This window comes from Sinohyriopsis cumingii, chromosome 18 (assembly GCF_028554795.1).
Source record: "Sinohyriopsis cumingii isolate HCF-2022 chromosome 18, ASM2855479v2, whole genome shotgun sequence".
Classification (NCBI taxonomy): Eukaryota; Metazoa; Mollusca; class Bivalvia; order Unionida; family Unionidae; genus Sinohyriopsis; species Sinohyriopsis cumingii.
In genome coordinates, this window is record NC_142978.1 from 69,080,858 (window position 1) to 69,097,460 (window position 16,603).

General features: G+C 34.7%; 1 protein-coding gene across 1 annotated transcript in view; it reads left to right on the forward strand.

The window, feature by feature from the left end:
- Positions 1–15,826, forward strand: part of LOC149776909 (uncharacterized) — a 31,554-nt gene extending 15,728 nt beyond the window's left edge. The window contains exons 2-6 of the mRNA XM_089942665.1: positions 12,669–12,761; positions 13,494–13,607; positions 13,872–13,967; positions 14,463–14,567; positions 15,700–15,826. Coding sequence (XP_089798791.1) covers positions 12,725–12,761; positions 13,494–13,607; positions 13,872–13,967; positions 14,463–14,567; positions 15,700–15,704 — 357 coding nt within the window. The 5' untranslated portion in view covers positions 12,669–12,724 and the 3' untranslated portion in view covers positions 15,705–15,826. The remainder of the gene's footprint in view (positions 1–12,668; positions 12,762–13,493; positions 13,608–13,871; positions 13,968–14,462; positions 14,568–15,699) is intronic.
- The last annotated feature ends 777 nt before the right edge of the window (positions 15,827–16,603 follow it).

The following is a 16,603-nucleotide window of genomic DNA, read 5'->3' on the forward strand; positions in this document are numbered from 1 at the left end:
TTAATAGCCGTCCAATGACAAATATAAACATTTTTAATAACTCTCTAGCAATAAAGATAAACATTATTCAATAAACGTACAGTGATAAATATAAATATTCTTTAATATCCGAAAATGATAAATATAACCATTGTTTAATAACTGTCCACTATTAAAGATAAACATTACTTAATAAGTGTCTAATGGTAAATATAATTATTGGAATACCAAACATATCGAGTGTCGAATTTGGAAGGTTTGGCGCCTCATTTATCCTTTTCATTTAGTGATCAAATGAGTCCAATTCGCTGACTACAAAATGATTTTCCATTTAAATATTTTTGTTATAGTCTCCTTGAGGTCTGAAGAGGTTTGTAGTCTCGTTCGGCCTAGTCCCTGCTGTTGCATAGTGGAGGAATTAATGCCTTCGCCAGACGTATGAAGCGAATTCATAGCATACAACTAAGAGGTCTTTCTCAGTTTGGAGCAACGCATTGTTCTTGTTTTCATCAAGTCTTTCCATACGATTTTGTTTGTCGATGAGTACGTTTTTGACCAATTCATTTCCTTTAGTCACAGCAGCATCTTTTAAACCATGCGCTCCTCGAGCCACCATCGGTTTCAAGATATGAGCCGAAAAGCAGATTTTAACATACCTCTTAAACAATGTCCACGTTGTCGAACGACTCCTTGTTATACAGGACAGATCTATTATAATTCACCATAGAATCGTTTTCTAACATGTAGTTTCATGATGGTCTTTCCGTTCGAGACCATAATAAACTAGTGACAGGCGTTGGTGCGAGAGAACGTTTTCGCTACTGTCAGTACATTTCAAGAAAAGACTGGGAAATAGATAACCAATACAACTGCTGGGCAAAATATTCAACATTTGTTTATCTGCTTGTTGTAAAGGACGATTTGAATGTTAGGATCGTGTTCTCGGCCATGTACATGTTACGAAGTCTAGCTTGCAGCCCTTTGAGATAGAAATGGGTTTTAAAAAAACACAAAGAACTTGTACAGTCACTGATATGAAATATACAAAAATGTACATGTCTTATTTTCTTACTCTTGCACCAACTACATAGAATAATATGTGTATAGCAGTGAAATATGCAATGTGAAACATAACAGTCAATACTACAATGATTAACTTCAGTAATAGTATCTCTTTGCAAGTCTTTAGTAGTCAAATACTACCGTGATTGGTTTTAGTAGTCACATGATACCGTGATGAACTTAAGTAGTCAAACATTACTGTACTTTAGCAGTCAAAAACTACTGTAGTAAACTCAAGTACTCAAACGCTCATGTGCTAAACTTAAGTTGTCTAACACTATTATGCAATATATTCCATACGACTAATAATCTTATGAAAGTCAGTGTAATAATAATATTGCTATCAACATAGTAGTCCGCTGCCAGAGTCTGATGGCTCAGGCCCTTCTCGTACAACGGTTATACTGCAACAACAAAAAAACGGATGGGTACTAATGGAAACCATTTACCCGTCTCTCTCAGGTCCAATACCACGTAGCTACATCGCCAAATTTATTGTAAATCACTTGACTCCATGGCAATTCTAGTAAGTCATCTTTGCCACTCTCGTTTTAGATACCCCATGTCCCTTCTAGTTAGCTGAACATAAAAATACATTAAAAATAATCTGTTCACGATTGCGACTTGAATAAGTAAACACAGATGAGTTCTACAATACACACTCAAAAACATTAATCTGTACACACTACAAGCACTCTAATATCTTTGAATTCCAAAACTGTATGAACGACACAGATGTACTGTCGCGCGCGCGCGCGCGCGTGTGTGTGTGTTCTGTGTGTGTATGACTTGGATTTTGAACGGAGCTTTAACAATTGTCATATCGCTATGATGTATGCAGTATTGTAGCTTATTCTGATTTCTAGCACTCGGGCAACATGCAGCAGATGTGTAGTGTGACATCTCACCAGGTCACATTATCCTGACAACAAGCAGACCAGTCCTAATACTAACCTCTTAATGCTGAGCGCCAAGCTAGGCAGCTGCTAGTACCATTTTCAAGTCTAATGTATGACTCGACCTTCGTTCTAACCCGCTACATCCGCATCCGAAGAGGACACTCTAACCACATAGGTCACAGAAGCAGGTCGCAGATATATTCTCGAAAAAGTATGAGAATGCTTGGTCAAAACCTAACCATATAACATCCATTCGTTATTAGTTAAAATCATAACAAACTAAATTATATTCAGGTGCATTGCGCAGATGCGCATATCCATATTTACGACTACATAGCCATACATGTCATCCATAACCACGTTACATAAACCATATATTTTCGGTAAATTATGATAAATTAAGGTAATAATTGTTGAGAATAAAACACCAGCACAGACGTACATTACAACATTTCTTTATAATGGCAGTGAACACGAGTCCACTATTATAACATCTAATCATACAAAACAGAACTCACCCTACTCGTTGGCTCAAACTAGAAGAAAGTCATCCACCATAGGGACATTCACACTATGACAGCTGGACGAACAATTACCCTCCCCTGCGATATATGCTGCAATATATCTATCATGCAGACTGGTGCTGTACTTCGCACATACCGCGCAGAGGACTCAAGCGTCATCGTTTCCATGCGCACCTTAAAAGAAGAGTAAACTTACAAAAAAAGAAACGACGGTGTAAAGAACTTGTCACCTAGAGTATCTGGTAGTCTGTGGTTTATCAGATGCATCATATCAGGTATTGCGTAACAAAACACATATGTGTGTTTTTATAGTTCTTAGAGAGAGAAAGTCTGAGAAGGAGATGTAGCTATGTTTAACGGCATGTCGGTAACTTCTACTCCTTACATGGTCACTCCTCGTAACTCAGGCAAGTAAATGTTCCATTTACGTAAATATATGCTTATGAAGAGTCATTTCTGTTATTAAGATGTGAAACCACAAACCTTGGTCTAACGCTTCCTTGTTTTGAGCTGACTTTTCTTCTGGAGCACATCCGATGCTACGATTGTGCGATTAATTGTAGGTTTTGACTAGACGTGGTATAAGTCGATGATTTTCAAAGTATGTTGATGTGTAAAATATTTGCACATACGTTCTGTCGAGGTTGATTTAACACGTTCCAAGACTGCAGCTTTTGTTTCATTTTCTTCACAGTAGTGAGAACATGAATCTATCGTTTTTAACATTCTTTGTGAACGCTTGGTTGAGATATTAGGTGTCATTGTCCATTTGTCATCGTTCAAGTTATAAAACTCGCATTCATTCTGAACTTCATTTAAAACTCAAAGAAACTACCCTATCTGATTTTGAAAACAGGTAGATGACACAAAACAAATATTTGTCACATCGATCTTACGATACAAAATGAACAGCATCCGAGAATTCCCCTTGACAATGATGATCCACGCCTGACGCTTTAGCTTGACTTCTGGAGACACTTTGTCTAATGAGTTTGTATAATGTATACGTCTTGTAACTATTGTCGTGCATACTCCAGACGAAAACGTCTAAGTCTTGATTTTCGTCGGCACGATACAATTATTGAATTCCTCTGTAGCCAGCAGCATGAGTAGAATTGTTGAAGCATTTGACTTGAAGTGTCTCTTTGGGATTTGCTATTGTTTCCTCTCCTTAGAGAGTTGACCAAGTACCAATGTTTCCTTCTACCTGTGGTAGTTTCTTTCGATTCCAATCGCTTACATGTCCGACTAATATATACGTGTTAAAGATGATACCAAGAACAGGGGTAACTGGCACCGTTATGGTTGCTTCTTCACCTGTATTGTTTTCTCTTCTGCGCACCATACTGTGGACATAATCTTCTTGTTCCAAGCAAATGTGGTCAACTTGCGCACTTGTATAGCTGGTGGAGTTTCTAAGTTTTCTCTATCTTTTTCTTTGAACTGAGTCTTTGTCGTCGTCAGTAGGCATAAAAACGTTCTAACAACAGTCAAACATGGAAAGCTTTTTCAATGATTTGCTTTCTCATCGGGATACTGGATTGGGTCAGTTTAGCTAAAGAAGGATGGAGTCCTTTTTGTTTCCTTTTTAAGAATAAAGTTTCTTTGGACGAGGTTATGACCTTTGAGACAATTTGTATTCAGGAGGAAATATTTAAAGTGCATCTTATGAACCACTTAAGTTTTGTACTGTAATTCGTGTCCACTATTTATCGACACGTCGTATCAACTCGAATGTACATACTATTAGTGTTCTCATTGGAATAAATCTTTTGCTAGTTTGTGTTTGAACAAATCCAACAATCTGTGTAAAATAACTGTCTAGTACTTTTGCCTAGGAAAGGCTAAATGTTTGTCTGGAGCAAATCAACATGTTAAATCGTGCACTTTCCTGTTTCATCTATCATGACATCAAGGTTCATTCGTTCCTGTGGTCATACGCTCGACGCAATGTATTAGTTCACTAGACATGTAAACAATATAGTCTTCAAGACAATGAAACAGAAATGGCGCATTGATGCTGTTGTATCATATATTACAAACAAAACATACATGTTGATGCTATTACTATCATTATTATTGCCGTAAACGTTTAAATGAAAATATTGTCTGCAATACGCTACCCTGTCAAAATATACCATTAATTGTTTCATTTTACATGTGATCATTATTTGTTTTCCGTCAAAATAGTCTCGCATTTTACAGTAATTGGCGTTCCCTCTCCTTCAATAAACTATGTGGTGATTTAGCTATTTTATATCCATAGTATCTGTTTAATTGTTTTCGTGATTTTAGTTTGTACGGGTCACTTGCAAATAACATATTACATAGGTAACTTTTTTCAGTCATGGTAGATTATATTTTAATATAGGAACCATTTTTTAGCAACAGCTATACTTGGATTCGAGCTCATGACGTTGTTTTTTCCTTTGGAAAATACGATGTTCTATCTGATTTTTGTAAGGTTGGCCGCTAAACTTTCAGTAAATAAACCTGACCTTGTTTACGAATTTGATGGAAATTTCCATTGGGAATGACCTAAGTTCAGAGCAGTTTGTACTGTCATAAATCAGGTAACATTCGGTATACAAGGAAAACCAAGTAAACAATTATTCATTCCTACTTTAAGTTCCATCTCTGAAATTATTCTTAGCTGTGTTTAAATATAATTTTATCGGAACCATTTATTTAACATTTACTCATTCAAATAACAAAATGCTAATTGGCATTTTGGACCGTCATTATTTTAGAATAATTGTGAATTAATTCAAGGAAATTCTGCATTATTGTGCTAGATCAAAACTATTGGCACACCAACTCAGCGAATACTATCAGCACATCGGCACATTTAATGCAGGAATTCATTCGGTATACTCTATAAGTTTCGACTTGTGATGGAACATTTATAATTATTAGGGATTTTAGTTCGCAATAGTGTAAGTTCCTTTTAGATTTTCGTAATGTTGAATTTTACGAAACTTGTTTTTTCCTTTTACTGTTACGTAGTTTCATATCATAGAGTCGGAGCACGATTAATACTTTTTCTTATTTCATTCTTAATTATTGTACGTACGTATCCACTTTTACTATAATCACAATGTTCACAAAGACATCCACCATTTTTTCAGCGATGGGTCTCATTGTGTTGGCAAATTACAGAATCGCAATCCGATTTTGAGTGAAATCTATCACCGAGAACACTGTAATGGAAAACAAAGCATTATATTAATTTCAAAAATCCGTTCAGTCCAGGATATCCTTTTATTCATAAGTTTCTTAAATATTGAAGAGGAATTGTAATCTGGCGAAATATGTAACATATCATTACTGCTTCGAATAAAATGTTTTAACCACGAAAACCAAACATGTGTAGTTCAAAGAACGTTAGATATGGGAATATATATGGTCAATATCAAGTATATTCGGCTTTGCAAGCGCCACAGAGAATTTACCCCATATATTTAACTTGAGGTCATTAGCTACACCTATAAGTAATAATTTTTATCTTGGATAATTCGTCTGGAATGCTTTGGATCATTTTTCCATCAATCACGAATTCTGTGTAGAGAATACATCAGGACGGAGATTTGGACTTGGACTCTCTTTTAACGTAGCTTGAACATTTTTTCAGACATATAGCTGCGATGTCTGCAGTGTGACAGTTTAAAGTGATGTTCAGCACTGGGGCATGATGCCGCAGACATGTTGCATGATGTCCCACCCAGTCACATTATCCTGACACCAGGTCCACCAGTCCTAACACGAACCACTTAATGCAGAGCGCCAAACCAGGGAACGTTAGTACCATTTTCGTAAGACTTTGGTATGACTCGGCCGGGGATCGAACTCACGACCTCCCGCTTCCGAGGAGGACAGTCTAACCAGAAGGCGACAGGAGCAGTTTCATGACGAATATATATATATATATATATATATATATATATATATATATATATATATATATATATATATATATATATATATATATATATATATATATATATATAATTTGTAACCCAGTAATGTAATTATTAAAGAGGAAAGAATTGATCTTGCGCTAATTTGAGTCCTGACAGGAGCACATGCCATAGATGCAAGTCAAGCCACGTTTAAGAGGGCAAGAGCAATCAGTGCATATCAGGACAGTGTATTGAAAGTGACGATGACTCAAGTGTCAGTATAACCCTCTTCAACACAATGACGGTATAAAGTCATTATTTTGTATATAAGTACTTGCTTTCCATCTATCTATCTGTCCGCCAACTATTTCCATCTGTAAATTTGAGACATATTCTAATAATTAAAAGGTTGTACAACTGAAGTGCAAGTATTGAATATTAAGTTATCTAACTGAGGAAAAGCTATACTCACAATGTTCATAAGGGCATACACCATCTTTGCAGGTGCGGGATAAGGGATAAATGCAAGCAACGTAAGAGCAATCCGAGTATTTAGTGCAATTATGTTGAATTTACGCCAGTACGATCCCTGTAAGGAAAATAAAAGACACCATGAGCTTGATAAATCAACTGCACTCTTGCCATCATGTCGCTATATTTGTAAATACTATAGGTATAGAAGAGGAACTGAAAGCTAACGAAACATGTAACCTATCAGCTTTGCTTCAATTTGTTACAAAACGTTTAAACTACGCAAACCAACCAAAATGATTGAATAAGTTGAACCGAAAATATTAGTTTCACATTCTTCCTTAGTCCGTTGCAAAATATTCCTGACGATGTGCACTTTCCTACACTTTAATGACAGTGTGTATGGTCACAATCATCTCTGTGCAACTTATATAGACTGTGTTTTTAAGACACGCTGCCACTGGATTCCTAGCAAAGGTTTAGTTAAAGAATTTACTTGACTAGAAGTTCGATCAAAGGTTGAATAGCGACAAGGAATTTAAAATTCTCGGGAATCCGAATCCCACTATAAAGAACAGTATTATTGCCGCAAGCTTTGATCGAACAAAGGAGGAGAGGATTGATAATTTATGTTATAAAATAAGGCACACATCTATCTATCTATCTATCTATCTATCTATCTATCTATCTATGTAGCTTCCAACTCTTCAATGAAATCATCTTTCAATGATGCAAAAAGTATTTGTTTTTTTATACCATAATCTCAGTGTATATTAAAATCGTATTAAAATGAGAAGCTATGTTTTTACAAAAGAAAGAGGGAACAGAAAAAAAGTACAATAAAACATTTATGTTAAAAGAGACAGGAAAAGTAGAGTAGACTTTATCAATGAAGTACCGCAAGTTGTCCTTCTTACCGCAAGTTGTCCTTCTTACCGCAAGTTGTCCTTCTTATTCAAGAAGTGGATTAATTGTCATGATCTCAACTTATATCTAAAATCGGAATAACCACATATGCCAGTTCTCACCCTTCCTCCTCTAAACTCGGTGTGGGACCTTTGACAAAGCTGGCGAACATCCTGATCAACACACATAAGTAAAATGTGATCAGTCTGTACTAATTATTAGAACGATGTTTTTACGAAAATCAAATTGGCAAGCAAAACGTGCCAGAAGAGAGATGAAATAATATTATGTATATTTTTTCTCCAATTGAACAGAGTAGAGACATTTTCCGAGTGGAGAAAATGCATGATCTCATGCCCAAATCTATCATATTTATTAAGACCAATAGAAATCAAGATCGACGGGAAGGGGAATTTGCAAGTCTTCTGCTCACCAGGAACATGTGTGTTTACTCATTTGCGCTTAAATCAAAACGGATAAAAAATATTTCATTTTCATTTGGAATGACATGATCACTTCTTTAGTGTGAAACAAAGACGGTGAAGCTGGCATGCTATCCATGTACTTTCATCCGTTACAACTATATAAAACTGCATTCTCGTGGGTCTGTGGTTCTTTCTGGGGTTTTTCCGGGTTCTTCCTCCACCATTAATACTGGCCACCATATATAGCCTATCGTGTGCTGAAAAATAGCGTTAAACCCCACAGCAACAACAAAAGCAACAACAACAATAAAACTGCAATAATATAATTTCATTTATGTCTATTTATTGCGATTTTCATCTATTTAAACTTCATTATATACTAGTGTATCTTTTGCTGTAGTTTTAGCTTGGAGATTTGTATGCTAATGTATGTCTTATCTAAGCGTTACGTCAATGACGTAATTTAGTTGTTTGTAAATATAAGTAGACAGAGTCCGTTTCGTTCAAAATATTTTATGCCATTTATTTACGTGTACAGTAACAATTACGAGCTTAATATATGTATGTATGTATGTGTGTATATATATATATATATATATATATATATATATATATATATATATATATATATATATATATATATATGTTTGGAAAAGATACCGGTTTCTGATTAGTCTTATGATACATTTGATTCGTACATTTTTGGTGCCAGATTGAGATTTAGAAGTGCTCGTTAATACGTGAATGGTTGCACCATTTATAAACTTTCCTTTTATCCAGTTAGCAAGACAATGGTATTCCCATTTACCCCCTCCCAATACTATTTATATTAGCATCACTATACTAGCAATATCGGGTTAGGAATTGGTGCGTGTGTCAGTCTAAAATTGATTGTAATGTATATTGTAAACGTAAATATCTGGTGACATGTTTCTTACTCGGTACACTTAAAAAAAATAACTAATAAATTATATCATTGCTTACCAAATAATTGTCTTATACTCGGGCACTAGATGCAACTGCTAAACCCATTAGTAGTATTCAGTCAACACTTTCAAGGAATTAGGGTATTTTCCTGACTCTGTGATGGCAAATGAAAACACAGACATCATCTTCCATTGCACACAATTTTCACTCTTTACAAGAAGGCAGTCTTAGCACACAGTATTCACAATGGGATGGTTTTGTTTGCCACAATTTAGACACTTTTTAAAAGAGGAGAACATCTTACTTTTGTATATACAAATAGTATCCTTCACACCATTTTGATAGATAATGTTCAGATATGTTATATGTAAAAAAAATTGCACAAAATGTCTAATGTGGCAGTGGACAATGTCTTTGATTGGCCACTGTCGAATTTCTTACCTTAAGGATAGAGCATGACTTGTTGAGCTATTATTGTGTCATAATTAAAAATAGGGATATGTCTATGAACTAGGTGGTAAGTAGTATATGTATGGAAGAGGAACTGTAATTAAACGAAATGTGTAACCAATTACCAATGCTTCACTTTGATTGCTATGAAATGGTTAAAACACGTAAACCAGTAGAAATAGGGCTGAACGGAATCGTATTTGTACAGCTTACAGATGCTGTGGTTTTTCAAGGCAACCCACCCACCAATAGAGTCTATCTATCACTGTGTATATACACCTCTTTAAAAAAGCATACTTCCAGCATGCAAAGAAAGTAATTATTTTGATAGCATAGTCTCATTGCACAATTAATAATATGCTAAATGTGAAACCACCTATGTTAGTACCCAAAAGAGTGGATGTAAAAGAGTAATCAAAATGTACCTAGGAAAAAACAAGAAAATCATAATTAATCTCATTATAGTTTTTCGTCATATGCATGTTTTGGATTGATAGTCATTATTTTTGTTTAGATACACGAAAATCAGAACATGCACATATATCAATTCTCACCCTTTCTCGCCTAATCTCGGCGTGAGAGCTTTCACTGACGATCTTCGTGTCCAGCATGCATAAGCAATATGTGATCAATCTGTAGATGTGTCAATTCCCATTTAACAAAGATTGGCATACTTAAGTCCAATTCCTATTTATTTTCTCTTACTGTGAGAAATACATATTATCCAAATATAGCTATATTTACATAAAGTAACGTTAAAACTGGCAAATAAAGTTGTTACAAGAGAAACTAGTTTATATACTTTATAATTATAGATATTATTATATTTATTTTATAATCGGATACTTTGGCATCTGTTGTTGTATTATGTTCTCTTCATTTTCGTATTTTAATAGAAGCAAACAATTCATATTCTTAGATAACAATGTGTCTTCGGCAATACTGGGCGAGATCTATCAGTGTGGTAGCATCCATGTGTAGGTATCGGATTTCACTCGCCCTTGTTGTCTTCGTGTGTTGTCAAACTCACACTGTTTCCGGCTCGCTCACAAAACAAATGACCGTGCATTTTGTATCGTGTAGTTATTTCCGCAAACATCTGCAATTCCGTCAAGGATCCCAACTCAGAAGTGCAAACCTTTCCGAGCAGAGAATAGAGACTTGCTCTCATTCCATAATATATTATATTTGTTCAGACGGATAGAAATAAGGATGCACACAAAGGGGATCATCTGCTGGACAGGAAAAGGATTGAATGCTCATTTGCGGTACATGATCTGGAAAATTGCATGTAATTATTAGATATCTGGCATAGTACTCACACTTCCTCCCGTTTATTTGTTCCTCCTTACCAATTTTAAAAACAAAACGCACAAGTAAACAAAAATACAAATAACTAAGTCATTTCATTCAACATTTTATAATTACTAAACTGAGCCGTCAGTGGGTCCAAAACACTGTCAAGTTGTTCCAGTTTCGAATCAAATCGGAGTTTCTCTATTAATACGTTCGCCAAATCTGCATGTGCTAGATATATCAGCTTATTTTCAGCATTTGCACGCAACTTATTGTTAAAGAATTAAGTAAATTATGGAGTTACATTTTGTTGAACACGTTTATACAAGAGTCATCCTTTTAAATTGTTCAATATAGTTTTGGACAATTAAAACAAGACATTGCAAATATTGGACACAGGCGACACAGTTTCTACTGAGATAGACAGTTCTAGAAACGAGAAAAGGACAGTGAACAATATGTCTCCTCATTTACAACTAGAGTTCCTTTTGGTTTTCAAATGCCAATAAGATGGCAGCGTTTGGGACCCCCACCCCCCACCGACGATAATCAGGAATGTAGCATACGTTGGTAAAATAATTAGTATTTGTCATATATATATATATATATATATATATATATATATATATATATATATATATATATATATATATATATATATATATATATATATTCCTAAAAGCGAACGCCAAAACAAGGAAAAGCAACCTTAAAGAATCCTCTACCTTGTCAAACATAGTTTTTTTTAATATGAATCGTATTCATTGTCTATGACTTAGCCTGTTACTTTTCGAGATGCGGTGTCACCCATAATGTACCTATGACACTCTACGGCAAACGGTGCAAGTTTTTCAGAAAAACAGCTCTTTATTAAATATAGCCTAAACATTGTTTAAGCAGCAATAGTATCATCTATAACAATGATAATAATGTTTCTGACTAGTTGTGAAATCGTGGATAGATTAATATGTATGGCAAATTTAAATTAAATGACAATCGAAATATGGGTGCGATTACCGAATTAGACTCAAACGCAAGCATGTGAAGGTCGCGCCATTCTCGTTTGAATGCAGCAATAGACTAAATCAAAAACCAAAACAACTTTTTTAGGTAAACTAGTAATCATTTTAAAAAATCCTTAAAAATGCTACACTCTGACGTTCGCCGCGTCATGGTTCTACAACACTTGTTCTCTGTATCAATCCGCTTTACAAATGTGATAAAGCTAATAAACATATCTTTAATTCCGTAGGAATATATATAGTCATTCATTTGTCAAAACGCAAAATTTAAACATTTTTGGTGCTAATTATGTAAAAGACATTGTCCTAAAATGATTATAAGATTTCGAAACTTCATTTCATTGCTGTCGGAATGCAGCCGTTAATCGCACTGGTACGTAATGGGAAAAAAAAAGTCCATGCAAATAGACGGTTTTTCCTATAAAAATTTGTTTGACATTGAAAAAAAAGAAAAGTTTTCTTGTCTGAGTCACACTGTTAATTGTCAATTTTACTTGCAAAACAAATACCGTTCAGTACGTTTCCCATGTATAAATTAGTGGTTGCATTGATGTTTTATTTGCATTTTATTTTAAATGTAGTCACCTAAGCTAAACATTACCTTATTCAAATGCAGCTATATCTGGAAAGTGTATATGTCTTGGAGTTAGAAAAAATGAACAGTTATTGGTCTTACGTTTTGCAACATTTATCTTATGACTCTTGCTCTGAAAGGTCATCAGTAAAGTTAAAAGTCGCACACCTAGTTTAGACGATTAAGGGTGAGAATTGACATATGTAATGTTCCGATGTTTGTATATAAATTCAGATAATGACAATTAGTCCACAGCTGGAATAAGAAGGAAAGCATCCTAGACGTCCACCATGAAGTCGACTCTGATTTTACTGAGTGTTTTAACAGGTATATTTTGATCATGCTTATTTATCCTCCCTCTTTCTTTTGTACCAATATATAACCTCTCACATCTTAAAATAATTTTATTTATGTTATCGAAATAGTTGCTTTGTTTGCATCCTTAAGTATGTTTTCTTTAAAGAGGTGGACAGGCACAGTGATTGATGGATATACAAATCGATTTCTTATGTATTTCTTCCTTTCAAACATCAATCGTCTGCTATTATTTTCTTCAATCAAAGCGTGTGGCAGCAAGCTTATCTATAAGGTAACATGCAAGTTCCCGTGAACGTTAAATTTATTGTCGACATTCAACCAGTTTATCGAAATTCTAGTAAAGCAAATTATTTACTCAAACATTGCAAGCAATCCAGTGGCGTGGTGTCATGAGAAACAAAGTTTCCATAACCTGCACAAATATATAATAATGACAACAATAGACCGTCATTCAGTAGCGTGTAGGCAAGTGCATATCGTCTAGGAAGATTCTCCCACGGACTCTGGGTGACGGAGAAACTCATGGTTTCGATTACAACCCTATTTGGTCATTTCGGTTACAACCCTATTTGGTCCATTCGGTTAGTTTGCGTGTTTTAAACATTTTGTAGTAATGAAAGTGAAACAGTGAAGATAGGTTACATGTTTTGACAGCTTGCAGTTCCCTATACAAGTATAACGAAATGGCGGCTAAAGTACAGTTTTTTTAAAATTAAAATTATCGTGCTTTTTTCTTTACAGGGGTGGCTTTGGCGCAACTTCACCATTGCACTAAATACTCAGATTGCTCTCATTTAAGCTGCCCGTATCTGCATGCCTACCACTGCAAAGATAATGTATGCGTTTGTGAACCTTGTGAGTATGGCTTTCGTCACTCGTTACTCTTTGATAACTGAACATACACTCCATCCACTTCCATTGTGTAACATATGACAACAACAAATAAGCCTGAAAGTTATAACCGGATAGAGAAATACAGAGGACTGGCCGACAAAGAGACTGATGGATTCTTATTCTTATGCACACAACATGAAACGTTTACATGGTCAATTAATGCAATTTGTAATAACATTTGCTTCATCGTCACTCTAAATACAATGTCATAGATTTTTTCTACAGGGTGCGCTTACCACACCGATTGTTCCTGCCCACTTGGCGGTGGCTACACTGGAGAGTGTTCGTATGGTGTGTGCTCCTGTCGGGACTCAAATGGGCGTAAGATATTTATTTGCTTAATTCTTTTCTCTCTCATATATATATATATATATATATATATATATATATATATATATATATATATATATATATATATATATATATATATATATATATATATATATTCGTGGTTGATGTCAAAATTATATAAAGCATTCCAGATGAATTATCCTAGATAAAATAGAACTTATGTAGATTCTTAATCATCTTGTAGTATAATATGTTAGGTCCGTATTATCTATATTCGATATGGCGCTGGCCGAGCTGAATAAAAAATTGTATCCAGCATAGATATTTCCGTATCTATTGGTGCACAATATAAGGTTGGTTTGCGTAGTTTCATCATAGTACTGCAATAAAAGTGAAGTAATTGTGATAGGTTACACGTTTTATTAGATTGTAGTTTCTGTCATACACATACAGTTCTTAAATATATAGAGATATGCTGGCTAGAGTCCCATTTTTCATTAATATTATAGTACTTTTTCTTTGCAGTGTTAACGGTGAAACATTGTGTTCAAAAATCTGATTGCAATAGTATAACATGCCAGCACAACGAGACCCGCCACTGCAAAGATGGTCAATGCGCTTGTCAACGTTGTAAGTATACATTTGTATCAGTCACGAATCTTTGATATCGCAATATTCACTACTTCCACTTTAATTCTGTAACATTTAACTACTCTAAACTGAGTCCCATAATGACAGCTGGACAGAGGGACGCAAGTACTTATAGCAAAGATGAGTACTTTACATCGTATAGGGCTATATTAACATTTGAGTCACGCTCACGTTAAAACACAGAAAATACATCTCTGCCGTAACCATTCGAATTGTACTTGCTCTTTTGTAGATTTTATATATGTTTAGACCTTATTCTTGATTATGTATGGTCAGTATGAGGAATATTCGCTGTGGTGTTGGCCGAGTTGAATATAAATATATTGACCACATATATTCCCGTAAATGATTCTTTATAAACTAGGCAAGGAAAGGACGTTTGAATTTTTTTTTATTTGAATTCCAAGAGAATGTAATATATTGTTTCCTTCTTCTAATAGTGGCGGTATCTTTACAGATCAATATTCATCAATATTCATCGATCGTATATTCTCAAGAGTTGTTTCATAAATCTACTTCATTTTTCTCTCTTTGTTTGTTCACACGGGTGGGATGGAGTCGTATGTGATGGCTGTCCGATTGCGTTATATGTTTCAGTACGTTACAACAGGCTTTGTTTTAGTTCACTTTCCCCCTTCACGTTTTCATTCTTTCAGACAGATCTTTCAAAGTTTTCTCTCAAAGTTCGAACATATTTCCATTTAGCGACAGGCGTAAATTGTCTAGACAAACGAGCGACTAGTAATGATGTTTTTTGACACTGAGATTTATTCATTGGGCATTGCTCACTCTTGCACGAACTACGTCGGAAAAAATACCGCAAAGGTACGGATAACAACATGGTTAACGAGTGACCGCTATTGGGCAATGATCACTGTATACATTTGTTTAAAGTCTTTCTTCGCCTTCTTGCTTTCAATTAGCATTTATTAGGGATGTTTGTTTAGACAAGGGAATTTAGGATCAACGGAATATTGTAACAAAAACATCGAAAAAGATGTAATGTAGAGGTGATGTGCGTACGATGCAGAATATTGAATGGTTTGCTAACTACATGATAGACATTTCATGAAGAACAGACTTACTTCCATTATTTTCGTTTCTTTTTCAGTGTAAGAATGAATACTTGAAAATGGGAAAAAGCTTCGTTCACATACCTGAATATAGTGTCATACACAAAGGAATTAAAGACATTGTCAATAAATTTAGTATCCTTATTTTGCCATTATTATCCCTTCATATTAAAAGCGCTAGTGAGCAAAAATGTCATGTAATCCAAAACGTTTAGATCTCCGCCCAAATGAAAAGGAAAACATTACCACAACTAAGCTCTGATTTTCGAATAAATTCAACTTTCTTTGTATAACGATGTCACAATATTTTAATCGATAAGCAGATATTTTGTTGTACCTCTATTGTTCCCTGCCTTGGACGCTGGTTAATAAGGGACAATACGTTATATAATAACCAATTTAGTTGGACCTGGTTAAGTGTATTACATTAAAGTCGTTTTGGAGTTGTATTCTTAAGCATCAAATATTCGGAATTTGTACAAACAAACCATGTAAAAGAACATTTAATTTTAAAGTGCGACTTTTTCTTCATTGTTTCTGTAGAAGTCCATCCCTTTAAAAGTAGACAGGCCCTATGAATTTTATGTGTTGCTGGACAATTAAACAAATTCTTCAGCGCTACAAGACAGTGACGATTATACCTTTGTTTCTTTTTTTGGTTTTGTTTTGTGTTTGTTTTAGCTGAAACATATTTTATTTCATTATTTTTTTTGCGATTCCGAGATATATAACACAGAAGATAAAAGATTGAAACGGTAGACAATGTCTAAATAATCTCTTTTGACGATAAAAACAAAGTAAATATATATGAACATTTGGGTGATAATAAGTTTTCATGACATTGGAACATTGCATAGTCCAAGAGAAGAGTCACTAGGTTAAACATTACCATTTATCCAAAGCATAATAAGCACGAGGATGGTCAAAATGTGAGCAGATGAA